Genomic DNA, 16919 nt, shown 5'->3' on the forward strand with positions numbered 1-16919 from the left:
GTCAGCATTGAAGAGAATCAAGTAGCCCAATAGCAATGTTTCTCCATGTGGACGCTACTGGCATTCCAGTGGGACAATCCATTTTGCAGGACAATCTCACACACTACAGAATCCCAGACTCCTCTTGCTAAGCCAGCAGTGGCCCCTGATCATTGTGATAACCAAAACGCCCCACCCACATTTCCAAAGTGCCCCCTCTGGGAATAGAAGCTGCCCATTTGAGAATCAGGCACAGAAAGGAAACCGAAGAGTCCCAGTATCTCCTGCTCACTCATGCGAAGTAGCCACTTCCATAATGAGGCCTCCTGTTCAGTTCAGGGGATGCTGGGGCTCAGCCAAAGAAAACATCACAGGTGGCTTCAGGTGACCTAGACGACTTCCCTGAGTCTGTTACTGGTTAGCTGTCAGCGACAGGTTCATGTGTCAGGAGAAAGGGGAAGACACTCTAAAAGCAAGGTGAGCATACAACAAAAAACCTATGCCCCTCCCCCACCCCCACAACCAGGACTTGCCATCTGAGCCTGGTCCTTTCAATGACCAGTGGACAGCCCCCCACCTCTACCCCAGCTGGAGAATGAACACCACTGCCCTCCACAGTCTCTGCCTGGCCTCTGCTGGGTTAAGGGACTTCATTTCCCTGTGCTGCCATAGCAACCGGGAAACAACCTCTGCCACAATGAAAAGGATGGTGCCGTGGCCCAGATCTGTGGATGCACACAGCCGGTAGCAGAGCAACCAGAACCCAGGGACAACAAGGGCTCCAGGAGGGGAGAGAGAGGTTGCCCAGAGAGTAAATCCGGGGCTGCAGGAGTCTGGGCAGGCAGTTTGTTTTTCTCTCCACAAAGATGCACACTGTCTAAACTGTGTGGCTGGTTGTTACTAAGAAGCTGCAGTAAGAGGGAAAAATGTATTTAATAAAAGGCCCAGTGTTTGTGGTCTTCTTGGGCTTGCTGCCGAGCTTCGGAAATCTTGAGGTGTGACCAGTTTTCAGTCTTCAAAACCAAGATGAACTGCCCTTGAGAAGGGTGGTCAGAGGGGAAGCATGTTCAAGCTGTCTCTCCTGAGCCGGGGACACGGGAAGTTGGTCCAGAACCAACAGAAGTTGGAAGTCTATTTTGAACCAGAGGTGAGTCTTACAGCTGAAAAGGGGCACGTTTTGGGGGTGGGAGAGGAATGTTCTACCTTTCCACTCGAGGATGAGGCAAGTGTGTTTTGGTGTGTGTTGTCACTGAGCTGGTGAGGGTCCCTGGCAGATCTTATTGTAGTTGGCCTGACATGCCAAGACTGCCCCTGGGGCCCTCTTTCTTTCTCCTGCACTTTGACTTACAACCTCCTTTGCTTGATACTGAAGGTGAATCCAGATTGTCTGGAATTTGGGTGGTTTTGGTTCGTGACCAGAATTCCCACCTGGGTTCTAGGCAAGCCGTTGTTTGTTTGGTCTTTAGAAGCCATGCTCTGAGGTTGAAGTGCTGTGTGTGTTCGTGCCATTTCAATGGCTTCCTTGAACTTTCTGGAATTCAACCCACAGGATTCATATTTAATATAGGCCAAAAAAAATCTCATTTTAGAGGATTTTAAAGAGGTGGCAAAATTTCCTTGTTGTACTGGAATTTTATTTCTTGAATCCTGCCAGGAATAAGAAATCCACAGGGAGTGCTTTGCAAATTTTGGGTCATATAGAGATTTCCATTGTCATGGCAGTTTGTCATGATATTTGACCTTTGCTGTGTTAAAAGACATATAAAATTTCAAAGGACCTCTATGACCAATGGCATTTACTTACAAGATGTATAACTACTTTATAGGCTCCTAAATAGCCAAATTAGGTAATGTTACATAGCATCTGGAATGTATAGAAATTCTCCCTATGTGTAGCTGAAGCAGTAGTGGGTTGGAATGGTTTTCTCCTATTTAAACTGCCAACTACTCCAGATCTAATTTCAAAGTTATCTGCTGCCCTTGACAATTCTGACTTCTTTCTTGCATACCAGGAAACTTTAACTGGCCTGTTACCTACATTGTACCCACTCAAGCCTCCAGACTTGAATAGCTCTCCTGACAATTGTATGGAATAAAATAGAATCATGCCCTGGGTTCTACTAATTTTGAGACAAGGGAAGAAAAACCAGTTGCTAAGAAGAGTAATTGTGCTTTACACCTGTGATCCCAGGGACTCTGGAGCCTGAGACAAGAGGATTGTGAGTTGAAGGCCAGCCTGGGCAATTTAGCAAAAATAAGAAGTCAAAAAAGGGCTGGGTAGGTAGCTCCGTGGTAAAGAACCCCTCGGTTCAGTTCCCTACCAAAAAAATGTAATCGTGTTCCATAATTCCACATGAAACAACTCAGAGAAAATCAGTAACTTGAAGAGAAAGTCAAACACTGCACGGAAGCAATTTGCGGGAGAAGGGTCTTCCACGGTGGTTCAGTCAAGGTAGTTTCTTTTCATTGCAGGATTACTTGAACTGGAAGTCCCCAGAAGACTACGTCTTGGTTAGCAAACCTCAGGACGAGGCTGATGCCAGCCAGCATTCCTGGAGTCTCTTTCTCCCTAAGACTTTCAGCACACGGAAGGGTGCCCTGATCCTCTACTCAGAAGGGCTAGCCATCCCAGCATGGACCCCCCTAAAGAGAAAGGGCTCCCGCTGCCCCGGAGGTCGCAGGAAGGGACTGGATCTTGAACTGCACACACTTCAAGATCTCAAAGAAGCTGTCCTGGCATATGGAAGGAAGCAGGTAGGCGGAGCATGCCCTCGGGTTTGGGGAAGGCAGTAGCCTGTGTGTCTATAAACCCAGATGCAGCTCTGGGGACCCTAATGAAACCCTCAGAGGTCCATTTCCTCGTCTCTAAAATGGGTTTGTACTTTGGCCACACACCATCTTCACGAGCTAACGCAGGAGCGAGGGCTCTGAAAGCATAAAGGGCTCTGTTGCCATTTTGTATTTCCTTTCAGTTTTAGTAACAAAGTCCTTTTCAGCATTCAGACAGATTCAGGCCAGCAGACGCTTCACCAGGAGTCCTTGAAATCCTGTCTCAGAATCATGAGCATCGTCATCCTACCTCTGATGTTCTTGGTGCTGTAGAAATGAGAAAGAGAACATTTTAAATATTTACCTTGGGCTCTTCAGCATCTGTAGGACCAGTTAATGACCTTTTCCATTTTACATTTAATATAAAGGGGAACCCTGTGCTCCTTTTCTGATTCAGACTTTCTTGTGAGATGCACACATAGACTCTGCCTTATATAACTGCAGACTTCGGCCCTTTGAGTCCATATACAGTCTGGGAAGATGTGTCACTTTATGAAAATCTAGATTTGAGATGATGGATTACTCTCTGGTTTAAATCTCTGCTGACTAATAAAATCATCAGCTTCTGACAGGCTCTTCACACACGGGTTCCTCTTCCATCTCCCACCCATTCTAACCACCAACTCCACTGTGGACCCCTTGGCTCCCTAGTGTGTGACTAGGGCACCCCAACACCCCAATACCCTTTCATGACTCCTCACTTTCTATAGCAGCTAACTCCTACCCACCCTTCAACACGCAGCTCAAATATCATCTCCTCTCTGAAACTTTCTCCCACTTCCCTGGGCAGAGATATCCCTGGGCTTCCTCTTTTGCAAACATTCCCTTACCATCATGCATTGAGATTTATCTCTTTGACCATCTGTCATCCCTGACAGAATAACATCTCCCCCATCGCAGGAACTATGTCTAAATCATTTCCATAAATGTTTTTGGAGTGAATCAGCCATGCACAATACTTTCAATGTTTCTTAGATTGTCTTCCATTAACATTATTGGACAATTTATCACCTACCCCCAACCCTAGGCAGAACTTTCAAAGGACAGATTCTTCTGTCTCCTTCCCTTCTTTCAAAATAGAGAAACTAGATGATCTTGACCAAATTGTCCTTTGTCTTGAAACCCTACATTTGGATGAAAGAAAGTCAATTGTTGTTGGATGCTTACTATTACTTTGTAGCTGTTATTTTATTTAATCTTCACAGTGACCATGTGAAACATGGTTTTCTTTTTTTTAATTTGTTCTAATTAGTTATGCATGACAGCAGAATGTATTTTGACACATCATACATAAATGGAGTATGACTTTTCATGAAATGTACTTTTCTATTTCCTTATATAGATAAGGAAACTGAAGCTCATAGGAGCTGTGTGATTTGCCCCAAGCCAGAGAGCTAGGAAATCACTAAGCCGGGATTCAAATATGGGACCACGTACTTCTCCCGGGCCTTCATGGTTTGCACTTTTGTCTGTGGACTTGAAGGGACCCCAGAGGCCATTTGCCCGGCGTTTCCCTGTTTGCCCCCAGAAACCCTTTAAACACCCTTCTCCTGCTTGGCTCTGTGTCACAAGGGGGTTGACCACAGGTTATGTACAGTCCCACAAAGTCTGTGTCAACTGGTTCCTGATTGAATTGACAAGGGGAGAAGATTGGAGAGGGAGAAGGGGAAAGAAGGGTATTTTCCCCCTCCCACTCTGCCTCAGGTGATCAGAAACATCTACATCATCTCATGTCCCAACAGACAGGCCTATGATGGCCCTGGGCTCCTCCAGGTGAGTCCACCAGCAACTGTCCCTCTAGTATAGGGGTGGTCCCAGCTTCCTGAAATTACTGAGCCCAAAGTTGCCTCCATATCTGGCTTCTGATCTCCCCAAACATGTGTGCAACCAATCCGCCAAATTAAATTCCTTCTGTGTTTAAATATTTAGTTTCTTGTTAGACAATGACTGTTATGTAGACTGACTGCCCAGAGTAATAGCTTCCATGGCACTCAGGTGCATATCCATATGGCTACAGTCTTTGGGCAAAAGGGATCTTATTAATTTATGAAGTAGATAAGTCCTTTTGGCAACAACATCATTTTGGGTCGGATTTGGGTTCAATGAAAAAAAAAAAAAAAAAAAAAGGAATTCCTGTCTCTGGTATCCATCCATTAGGTTTATAGCTCATACATACAAAACAGAATACAAGAATACATAGTCTAACATAGTCTGAGTCCAAGGGGGGAAATGATCTGAAGAAATCCAAAAGGAAATAAGCTTTGGAATAATAACAGGGCAGGAATTTAAGATTAGAAAACATAGGACATTCAAAGAGGAGAGGAAGCAACTCAAAGGGATTTGGGATTAAAGAAAATGAACATTTCAGCAGAGTAGAGCTCTGGAAAATAGACAGTATCATCTGATTAGGAAGACTACAGACTGAAGAAATTTTCCAAATCCTACCCAGAGCTGGGAAGGCTACAGGGAAACAGCAGTCTCATGCATTAGGAACACAAATTCACATGACATTTCTGGAAGGCATTTTGAAAAAACCCTAAAATGAGTTAATACCCTTTGACTCAGTTTTCCACTTTGAGAACTTGGCCCTAGGAAATAAATGATATGTCCAAAGATTTATGCACAAAATGTTTACTATTATTTATTTTCCTAATTTTTATTTTATTATTATTTTATAGTTTTTAAACTCTACAGTTATTTATTAGTATGCAAAACACTAAAAATAATAAGTGACAATAAATCTTGATTAGATAAATTACAGTATAATCATTTAATGGGTTTGGGGTCAGGTGCTAAGTCGTGTATCAGCCATAAATAATGCGAGAAAATCAAATCATATTCATACATAGATAATAAAAATACCAATGTTCAATAGCATTTTTTGAATATCTATGATGCTCCTGTTTCTTCTAATTGCTTCCCAAATATAACTCATTCATGTTTTCTAATAGTCCATGGGATATTCCATGATCCCATTTTAAAGATGAGGAAACAGAAGCATAGAGAATTTGAGTAATTCACTCAAGAACATCGTCACATCAGAATTCCAGACCAGGCAGTATAGAAAACATCGCCACCCTAATATGACCCAAATTTTTAAAAGGTTGATTATACCTTCTCAGAGGTATACATATCAAATTTTTCCTCTGGGTTCAACCATAAGTAGTGTGAGTATAAATCATGTTTTTATTTACATATCACAGTATTTCTTAAAGTCATAGAATTAAAAAAAAAAAAAACAGAAAAAGAAAATCTATGAATTTGAAGAAGGTAGACAGTTGACCCTAGAGATCCAAGTGAGAAGATGAAGAAAGGAAATGGAAGAGCAAACTGTACTTCAGGCTGTGGAGGTGTAGCTCAGCAGTAGAGTGCTTACCCAGCAAACCCTGCTGTAAATGGAGCCCCATGATAACCACACTTTCTTCCCCTGGGGCAGTATTTCTTTGTCCATATACAATAGGTCAAGAGTTAAAGACACCGCACTCAAACTAGAAGAGAAAGGGGGAGGGAAACAAGGGTAGAGGAGGGTTCACCAGTATGGTAGCACTTTCAGAGAAGGATCTCTACTGGCTGGACCAAGAATCAAGAATCCTATGTGAGCCCCACTCAGAACTGGGAGGATGGAGGCTGTCACAGGGAGGTGCAATTCAATGTCTAAAGCATCTCCCAGTGTTTTAGTCAGCTTTTTCACTGCTGTGACTAAAGGACCAGACCAGAACAACTGTAGAGGAGGAAAAGTTTACTTGGGGGCTCATAGTTTCAGAGGTCTCAATCCATAAACAACAGGCTCCATTCTTCGGGGTGCAATGTCAGGCAGAACATCATGGTGGAAGAGTATGGTGGAGGAAAGCGGCTCACATGGCCATGGGGAAGCAGAGAGAGAGATTCCACTTGCCAAATACAAATATATACCCCAAAGCCACACCCCCAATGCCCCACCTCTTCCAGCCACACCCCACCTGCCTTCAATTGCCATTCAATTCCATCAGGTGATTAATTCACTGATTGGGTTAAGGGTCTCACAATCCAATCATTTCTCCTCTAAATCTTCTTGCATTATCTCACACGTGAGTTTTTGAGGGACACCTCACATCCTAACCATAACACTCAGCATCCCCAGTTCTATTTATGGATCTAAGGGCACACACATTGTAATATCTCTGGAGTTTATGCCTCGACACACACTCACCCTGTAACTTTCTGTATGATCCAGTTTCCTAAGGAGCAAAGATAATTGTGAAGTCAAGAGACTGGAGTTCTCAAACTTTAAGATCAATACAGATATGTTCCTAGGTGGTTGATTTGCTTTTTTACAAAGAAATAAATCTTGTTCAACACTCTCTAAAAGTTAAAATCATTCTTCTTCAGGTCTTTCATTCCTTCAACTTCTTGTTTAGAAGTCAAATAGCTATAAAACCTGGATAACTATAATTTGGGGTAGGTTCTAAATGATAGTCATAACAGTGCTCTTGAAGCATAGCAGAATTCTAAAGTGCCTCTCAAATCATCAAAAATACCAAGCAATTTTCAAATGAAGTGTTTCTTATTCTTATATTTTTAGAATTATGTAAATCTAGTGATTTTTTATATGTCTTAGTCCATTTTCTATTGCTATAACTGAATATGATAGTTGAGTATAAAGAAAGGACGTTCTGGAGGCTGGGAAGTCCAAGGGCAGGCACCAGCATCTGCTCCACAGCTGGTGAGGGCATTCTTGCTACATCATAACATGACAGAAGGCATCAAATGGGAAGATAGAACAAGAAAGCTACTTTACGTCTTTTTTCCTGTTTTTAAAAAGTTATTAATGCCATTATAGGGACCCCACCTTCAGGACCCCAATTGTGTCTCAAAGTCCCTACTTCCAAATACCATCAACATATGAATTTGAAGTTTACACCAACTATGGTAATGTCCCACAATGCAAAGTTGATTAAGTACTGTATTAAAATAGAGAATAGCATGCCACTTTTCTATTCCATGGAGAGATAAATGAGATTTAGATAACTGTGGCAGACTTCAACAAGGTTGAATTGCTACCACCATTTCCTTCATCAATGTGGCTATATTTTAAAGTATTGTCAGCCACACTCAACCTTTACTCTCTAATTTCTGCCCACATTCTAATACTCAAGGCACTTAGTTCTTTGGTTACTGTTTTCAGCCCCTGTCTAACCCGTGAAAGCTTACCACTGTATTAAATAAGAAATACTGTGAGAAATATGTGTTTGATTCAAGTTTATTTTTCCATCTTAAACATAACATAGACTCATCGTATAAAATAGGAGAATACAGAAAAGGAGGAAGAATAGTAAATTATCTATTACCCTTTCAACCAAAGATCAGGAGGATGGAAGTTCCTTTTGCAAGACATGATCAGTAACCCTCTACTTGTTTGTTGGTGTCCCTAAGAAAGGAGAAGTGTTCTGACAGCTGTCAATCAAGTGTTAAGGAGGATGCAAGACTGAGCAAAGCATTGATTTGACTGTTCTTTTCCTGGTGTCATGCATTTGTGCAGGTCCTGAGCAGTTGTACTTAGGGGTTTTCATAAGGCTAGAAGTAGGAAAGACCCAAGAGACAGGTGGGCAACCCTGATATGAGCTCAAAGGTAATGTCAATAATCTGACACTCACGGATTGCTCACATATCTGTGTAACAGCTTCTCTCAACCTGTGCAAGCCCGCGAGCTGGGTGCCCACATTGCATCCATTTTGGAGGGAAAGAAACTGGGACTTGGCACTAAATAACTTGCCCAAAATTTTACATGTAAGCCACAGAGTTAGAGTTGGAACTTGGACCACCCTTCCAAAGCCCCACTCTTAAGCCCTAGAGGGCCTGACTTTTGAAGACTGCAAGTGGCCCAGGTGTAAAAAGCATCTCCACAGCTTTAACAGTGTTTGTAAAATATGAACCTGGGGCTGGGGATGTGGCTCAGCGGTACAGTGATTGCTTAGCATGTGTGAGGCTCTGGGTTCAGTCCCCAGTACCACATGCACACACACACACACACACACACACACACACACACATACACACACCGTGGATCTGAGTCTTTCCTTAACTCTTCACAATTCTAAGAAAACAAATCAGATTTTCATTAATCAATTTAACTTACAGGTAACATTTTTATATGATCCAGTAGATTCTTGCTTTTCAAGGTTTAAATTCTTCACCTATCAGTTCCCTGTGTAAACAACAGAGAATATTTAATAATGATGCCAAATGCTCATCAAGAACTTACTATTGGGCTGGGGAGATAGCTCAGTTGGTAGAGTGCTTGCCTTGCAAGCACAAGGCCCTGGGTTCAATCCCCAGCACTGAAAAAAAAAAAAAAAAATGAACTTACTATTATACCAGTCACCATTCTAATCATTTCACCTTATATTTAATCCTCACAATGACTTTATAAGGTATCTACATTTTTATTGTGATAAAATATACATAATGAAAGCTACCATTTAACCATTTTTTGGAAGTGTAGAGTTCGGTGGTTTAAGTACATTCACATTGTTGTACAAACATTCCTATCATTCATTCAGAAATTTTTTCATTTTACAAAACAGAAACTCTATATCCATTTAACATTAACAACCCATTTCCTCCTGCCACCAAACTCAGGCAACCACTTCCAACTTCCTGTCGCAATGAATTTAACTATTCTAAGTGCCTCGCATGAGTAGAATCTTCAGTATTTATCCTTTGTGTCTGGCTTATTTTACTTACATAATATCTTTGAGGTTCATTCATGTTATAGCATGTATCAGAATTGCTCCCCCACCACATCTCTTCTTTGTAATTTTTTTTTTTTGGTGTGGTTTTTTTTTTTTTGTTTGTTTGTTTTTTGGGTTTTTTGTACTGGGGATTGAACTCAGGGACACTCTGTCACTGAGCTGCAGCCCCAGCCTTTTAAAAATTATTTTTATTATTTTTTTTAGTACCAGAGATTGAACCCAGGGATGCTTAATCATCGAGCCACATCCCCAGCCCTTGAGACAAGTCACTAAGTTGCTTAGGGCCTCACTAAGTTGCTGAGACTGGCTTTGAACTTGCCATCCTCCTGTCTCAGCCTCCCAAATTGCTGGGATTACAGAGGTGCACCACTATGCCGGGCAGAAATTCCTCCCTTTTCAAAACTGAGTAATAGTCCATCGTGTGTTTATACCACATTTTGTTTAACCATTCACCCATCAGTGGACAGTTGGGTTGCTTTCACACTTTGGCTATAGTGAACAATGCCCCAAGAACATGAGCATACAATTCTCCGTACATGTTCCTGCTTTCAGTTCCTCTCTGTATATATCCAGAAATGGAGTTGCTGGATAATGTGGTAATTCTATTTTTAACTTTTTCAAGATCCACTGTACTGCTTTCCCCCCCTTTCACATTCCCACCAGCAGAGCACATGCACTATAGCATGTACAAGTGAGCCACAACCCCAGCCCTTAGATTCTCTTCTCTATGACCTGGGACACAAGGTTGCCAAAGATGAATGGGAGTGACAATATTATTCATACAGAATTTCAGAGATGAAACCTGCAGAGAAAGGGACTGGCTCCACCTCCTCACCAACACTGGTTTTCTGTTTTCTTTTTTCTCTCTTCTAAATTCTATAGAAGTTATCCTATACCAGTTATCCTAACTGGTATGAAGTAGTATCTCAAGCAGTTTTGATTTGCTTCTCCCTAGTAGTGGGTGACATTGAGCATCTTTCCATGAGTTTATTGGTCATCTTTTTTTGAAAAATCTCTCTATTCAAAGTGCTTTACCAATTTTTGAACTGAATTTTTGGTTGTTGGGTTGTAGGAGTTCTTAAACCTTCTGATATAAATTTGCAAATGTTTTCTCCTATCCTGTGGGTTACCTTTTCACTGTTTGTAGAGTTCTTTGATGCAGTTTTTAATTTTGATGAAGTCCAACTTATCTACTTTTCTTTCTTCTTTTGCCTGTTCTTTTGGTGTCAATCCAAGAAATTACTGCCAAATACACTGTTATGAAGTTTTACTCTTGTGTTTGCTTCTAAAAGCTTTCTAGTTTTAGCTCTTATGTTGAGGCCTTTGCTCCATTTTGAGTTAATTTTTATGTGAGTAAGGAAGTTATAGCCCAATTTCATTATTTTGCATGTAAGGAATTTACTTATATTACCCCCATTTAACAGGTTAAGAAATCAAGGTCAATAAATTTTCCAAGGTCACAGAGCTAATAAGTCCCATTGAGATAGGATTGAAACCCAGGTCAACTGAGCATTCATAGCAACTGGAGCTTAATTTTTTGCCATTTGCAATTTCAGTTGTTATACCTTTATGTTTGTGACATGTAGCTGGTAAAAGCTTTGATGCTAAAAGATTTGGTCAGGAATCAAGACTTGTTATAACATTGCATTAATGAGAAAATTCAGGCCACTTCACAATTCTCCTCTTTTTTAAAAAACATTTTTAGTTGTAGATGGATACAATACCTTTATTTTGTTTATTTATTTATTATTTTTATGTGGTGCTGGGGAATAAACCTAGTGTCTCACACATGCTAGGCAAGCGCTGTACCACTGATCCACAACCACAGCCCTTAGATTCTCTTTTCTATGACCTGGAACACATGGTTGCCAAAGATGAATGGGAGTGACAATATTATTCATACAGAATTTCAGAGATGAAACCTGCAGAGAAAGGGACTGGCTAAGAGTGGCGGTGTTTGTTCAGGCCTACTGAAGGCAGGTGGGGGCTGGAGAAGGCTTTCCAGGCACAGCTGCCAGGGGTCTCTCCCCTTCCCACCCTGCCCCCACCTCTACTCCAGTTGCATTCACCTGGCTGTCCCAAGGCTGGCTCCAATCACACCTGCAGAGGTGTGAAAACAATGGGCAGTCACCCTGTATCTAAGGCTTGGGCTGTGCCAGAGCACACTGACTCCAGCAAGCTGACTGAGGGACAGGAGGCACCAGCTGTGCATATCGAGAGGACTTCTGTCTGGCGCTGGCACCTCAGGGCACAGGTGGTCAGTAGTGAGTACAGACATTACTGGTTCTTTCCACTGATCTGAACTTGTTAGTGACTTAGTAACTAGTGAGTAGTCACTAAGTAGACAGTGTCCAGAACAACACCTGACACATGACACATGACACATGACACATGACACCTGACACAGAGCTAACACTTAACAAACAGTCGTTGGATGAGCATAGAAGCTGCCAGGGTGTATGGGGTTGGCCATGACCTCTATTCAACAGAAGTCCCCAATCTAGTGAAGGAGGCCAGTTTGTGTCCCAGTGACACTTGATATGAGGCAGTCTATGAGAAAAGTTGAGATAAAATTTAGGAATATGCTGTGGAAGTATGAAGAAGCTAGTGATTATGACTGATCTTTTATATTATTATTTTAATTGCACATATCTATGAGGTATGTGTGATGAGTCAATATATATAGCTTATAATGGCAAGAATGGGGTAGTGAGCGTTTCCTAAATCCTTAAACATTTTTTAAAGTTCTGATTAAGCTGTGCTCAGGGCACCAGTTGTTGGGAGGCTGAAATGGGTGAATTGCTTGATCCTGTGAGTTCAAAGCCAGCCTGGGTGACACAGTAAGACCCTGTCTAAAATATATATATATAAGTCACATAAATTTTTGATTATTATGTAATAATCATACATATTTATGAGGTGCAGTGTGATGTTTCAATACGTATGTGCTGATCAAATCAGGTAATTGACATTTCCACCTCCTCATCTTTACTTGGTGCTTGGTGTTTGGAGTTTTTGAGCTTCTCTCTTCTAGGTAGAGATAAAGAGATAATAGGTTATTGTGAACTATAGTCAATAGAACTTATTTCTTTTCCTTTTTTTTTTGGTGCCAGGGTGGAACCCCAGCCTCATGCACACTAGGCAAGTGCTCTACCACAGAGGTATTCCTTCCATCTAACTGCATCTTGGTACCTGTTATCCATTCTTTCTTATCTCCCCTCCTCCCCATCTCCACTCACCCTCTAATAATCACTACTCTACATTCAGATCTGCTTTGTTTTTTAGCACCCATATATGAGAAAGAGAGCGTGCATGAGTACATGAGGTATTTGTCTTTCTGTGTTTGATTTATTTCACATAACATGATGTTCTTCAGTTCTTCAGTTCCATTTATTCTGCTGCAAATGATAGGCTATCATTCTTTTTTATAACCAAATAATATTCCATTGTATATATGTATATATGTGTGTGTCCATATATATACCTTTATACATATACATATATATATCACACTTTCTTCATTCATCAGTTGATTGGCACCTATGTCAATTTTATATTTTAGCTATTGTGAATAGTGCCACAATAAACACAGCAGAGCAGTTATCTGTTTTGGTATGCTGATTTCCCTTCCTTTGGCTATATACTCAGCAGTGGGATTGCTGGATCATGTGGTAATTCTATTTTTAGTTCTTTGGGGAACCTCCATACTGTTCTCCACAGTGGCTGTACCAATTTACATTTCCATCAATACAAGAGTTTCCTTTTCTCTACATCTTCACCAGCACTTGTTATTTTTTCTTTTTTATTATAGCCATTCTAATTGGGGTGAGATGAAGCTTCATGGTAGTTTTGATTTGCATTTTCCTGACAGCTAAGGGTGAGCATTTTTTCATAAATTTGTTGGTCATGTGAATTTCTTCTTTTGAGAAATGTCTGTTTACATCATCTATTTTTTAACTGGATGTCTTTTGTTCTTGACTCTTTTAACTTCCTAATATATTCTGGATATTAATCCTTTTTCAGATGAATAGTTTGCAGAATTTTTTCTCCTATTCTGTAGGTTGTATCTTTGCTGTGCTGAGTGTTTCCTTTACTGTGTGGAAACTTTAGTTTGATGTAATCTCCTTTGTCTGTTTTTGTTTTTGTTATCTGTACTTTTGGAGTTTTATTAAAATCTTTACCTATACCGATGTGACCACATCTGAGTGGGAAAAGCTGGAGTGACTTCTTGGAGGAGGTAGAATTTGAGAGGAGCCTGGTGGTAAAAATAAATGGAGAAAGGCCTTCTTAGGCATAGGTGAGGGGGCCTGGAGGGGAGATGGAGAGGAAGTTCAGGGCAATTCAACAGGTATGACTGGCCAGAAATACGCCTGAAGAAGTGGGTAAGGGCTGAACTGTGGGCGGCTTTGCCTGCCAGTCCTGGGACTTCTTTGCTCCACTGTGGCCTCCTGCTCACAAGGCCTGGGTCACCCTCAGCAGTAAGGTGTCAGCTGGCTGCCCAGGCCAGCTTTGCCCTTCCTGGGGACTCCGGCACCCTGCCACTCCTATCTGCTGGCAGGAACACAGACCCCACCTCTTCCTTCCATCCTGCCAGCACTGGGGTGAGTGGACAGGGACAGCTGGTGTGAGGCAGGGACAGGTAGCTGGGGGTCCCCTCCCCCTCCTCTGCATTCATAGGTCCGGCAGACGTCAGGAAGGTGGCCAGGCTAAGCAAGCCCCTCTTAAAAGAAGCAGCCACACACAGTGGACTGGGGATAACAGGCTCCTCAGCGCTCGCTAATTGCTCAGCTCAGAAGAAACCGGAAGATGGTGGTTCGGGAGTGGCGAGTGGCGGAGGTGTGGGCACAGCCACAGCAGCCGGGAAGGCTGAAGCCGTCCTCAGGCAGCGCCTGCTGCCACGTTTACCTCCCCGTTCCAGAGAGCCCTTCCCAGCTCCCTCCTGTCTCCTTTTATCTTTTAGAATAATTCTGAGTGGGTGGTTAGGCCTCGGGTAACATTGGGGAATGACAGGAAATATGGAAAAGAAGAGGGAGGCAGCATAAAACTAGTTAATTTTTAACATATTTCCTATTTATAATCTGATCATATTACAAACAATTTCATTTTATAAAAAGAGAGGAGAATTACTTGTATGTTTTGCCTAGCACCTTTGAACTGCCATTAGCATCTTCATCTATTATCTTCCAGTCTCCCACCAAAATTGTACGTAGATGACACTTTTTTTTCTTTTTTCTTTTTCTTTCTTTTTTTTTAATTTTTTTTTTCTCTCTTTTCATATTGGAATTGAACTCACTGGCACTTTACCACTAAGCTACATCCCCAAACCTGTTTATTTTTTATTTTGAAGCAGGGTCTTGCTAAGTTGCTGAGGGTCTTGCTAAATTGCTGAGGCTAGCCTCAAACTTTCAATCCTCCTGCCCCTGCCTCCCAATTCACTGGGATTAAATGTGGTGCATCACCACACACAGCCAGACCTGCTTTTATGAGGTTGTAATTAAGCTGTAGATCTTGTTATCTTGCTTCATTTCCCCTTAAAATATCATTCAGCACACTGGAAATGAGTGAATAGAGGCCACCCTGACTGCTCTCTTTGGGAACACTGAGCAGGCCTCAGGTTCTAGAATGCTTCAGTTTGTCCACTGAGACGGGACATTATCAACCAACTTCATGGGTGTCATTTGAAAAATGACTAAAACCAGAAAGGTAGAAAAAAACTTGAAGAGGCTGTGATAGACAAAATACTGGTCCCCTAAGGATGTCTATACCTAATTCCTGGACCTGAGAATATATTAGGTCCCATGGCAAAGGGAAATTAAGGTTGCAGGTGGAAATCAAGTTGTTGATCAGATGACTTTAGCATGGAGAGATTATCTTATATATCACCTGGGTGACCTAATGTGATCACAAGGATCCTTTAAAGTGGAAGAAGGAATTAGTAGGGAGAACCAGAGAGACCCCAGCACAAGAAGGACTCAGTCCAGTGTTGCTGGCTTTAAGGAGGGAGCCACAAGCCAAAGAATGCAGGGGTCCCCTAGAACCTGGAAGAGCTTCTTCCCCAGAGCCTCCCCAGATCTGTTGACACCTTGATGTTAGCTCAGTGAGACAGTTTCAAAACTTCTAACTGCCAAAGCTGTACGATAATGCAGTTTTATCATTCAAATGACTACATGTGTATGATTTGCTACAGCAGGCTTCGGAAACAAATACAGTGGCCGAGATCAGCTTTCAAACACTAAGTAAAAAAAAAAAAAAAAAAAATTTTAAGTAGCCCAGATTCCAGGATAAGGGCTTCCTAACTCTTCTTGGCAACTCCCTACACCTCAAATAAGCTGCCCAGTAAGTTCCAGAACCAGGTGCTTCAGAAACACTCTTAAGTAACAAGAAGCAAGGGCTCCTATCCAGACATATAGCACATCATTCTGTCCACACAGGGACCAGAGGGTCTTGCAAGAAACTGGCCCTTGCTGCATTCACAGAGAACTAGTTGAAGCAAAGATTTACAGGTAGGAAATGAGGTTCTGGATCCACCCAGAAAAGCACCCCCTGCCCTCATCTAGTGGCTCCCATAATTCCAGAGAATTATGGGTTCAAAGCAGAAGGAAAGGGCCAGCATGCCATCTTTGCACAGCTGTCTCTTTTGTAAGGAAGCCAATACTCTCCAGAAGCTTCCCCTTGGGTCTTGTTGACCAGAACTATGTCACATGACCACTCCCTGATATGGCATCTGGAAAAGCAAGTATCTGGGACAGGGAGTCTGTCAACAAGAACTGGGGCTTCTGTTACTAAAAAGAGGTGAAGGGAACAAGTGTTATGCAATCAACTCAGTCTTCCACACATGGGACAAGATGAAGGAGAAAAGACCTAGTATTTGTTGACTGCTTATTATGTGCTAAGTATTGAGCATATACTCTATACACCACACCTCATTTAATACTTACACTGAGGAACTGAGGGAAATTGCTGAGAGTGATTAACTTGTCCAAGGACCTGTCCTCAGCAAGGGTGGGGCTGGACCTCCAGGCCTCTGCCCTGCCTCCTTCACTGCAGTCTCCCCACGACCCGACAGAAATGCTGGGAGATTAGACCCTCTCCAGGGAGCAGGGAGGCCAGGAGGACTGAGAGGAAGGACCCTCTCACCTTTCCGTAGCATGCTTACTCAATGGGACACATTTAGTTTACATTGTTTCACTTACACACACACACACACACACACACACACACACACACACACACAAAACCACAAACCTAAAAGGTAGGTATTATGTCAGTATTTATATAGCTTGGATGACTGAGAAGTGGTGAGGTTGGGATTAGAACTGTTCATTTGTACAGTTATTAATTTCAAATAATGTGGCCCTATTATTGCCAGACACTGTGAAA

The 16919-nt window shown here is 42.0% G+C and overlaps 1 protein-coding gene across 1 annotated transcript in view; it reads left to right on the forward strand.

Annotated features, from left to right (window-relative positions):
• Nucleotides 1-722: 722 nt before the first annotated feature.
• Nucleotides 723-16919, forward strand: part of Kiaa2012 (KIAA2012 ortholog) — a 123141-nt gene continuing 106944 nt past the window's right edge. Inside the window, exons 1-2 of the mRNA XM_047542946.1 lie at nucleotides 723-1126; nucleotides 2452-2733. Of these exons, the coding sequence (XP_047398902.1) occupies nucleotides 1043-1126; nucleotides 2452-2733 (366 nt within the window). The 5' untranslated portion in view covers nucleotides 723-1042. The remainder of the gene's footprint in view (nucleotides 1127-2451; nucleotides 2734-16919) is intronic.

The sequence above is a fragment of the Sciurus carolinensis genome, chromosome 3 (assembly GCF_902686445.1).
Source record: "Sciurus carolinensis chromosome 3, mSciCar1.2, whole genome shotgun sequence".
NCBI lineage: Eukaryota > Metazoa > Chordata > Mammalia > Rodentia > Sciuridae > Sciurus > Sciurus carolinensis.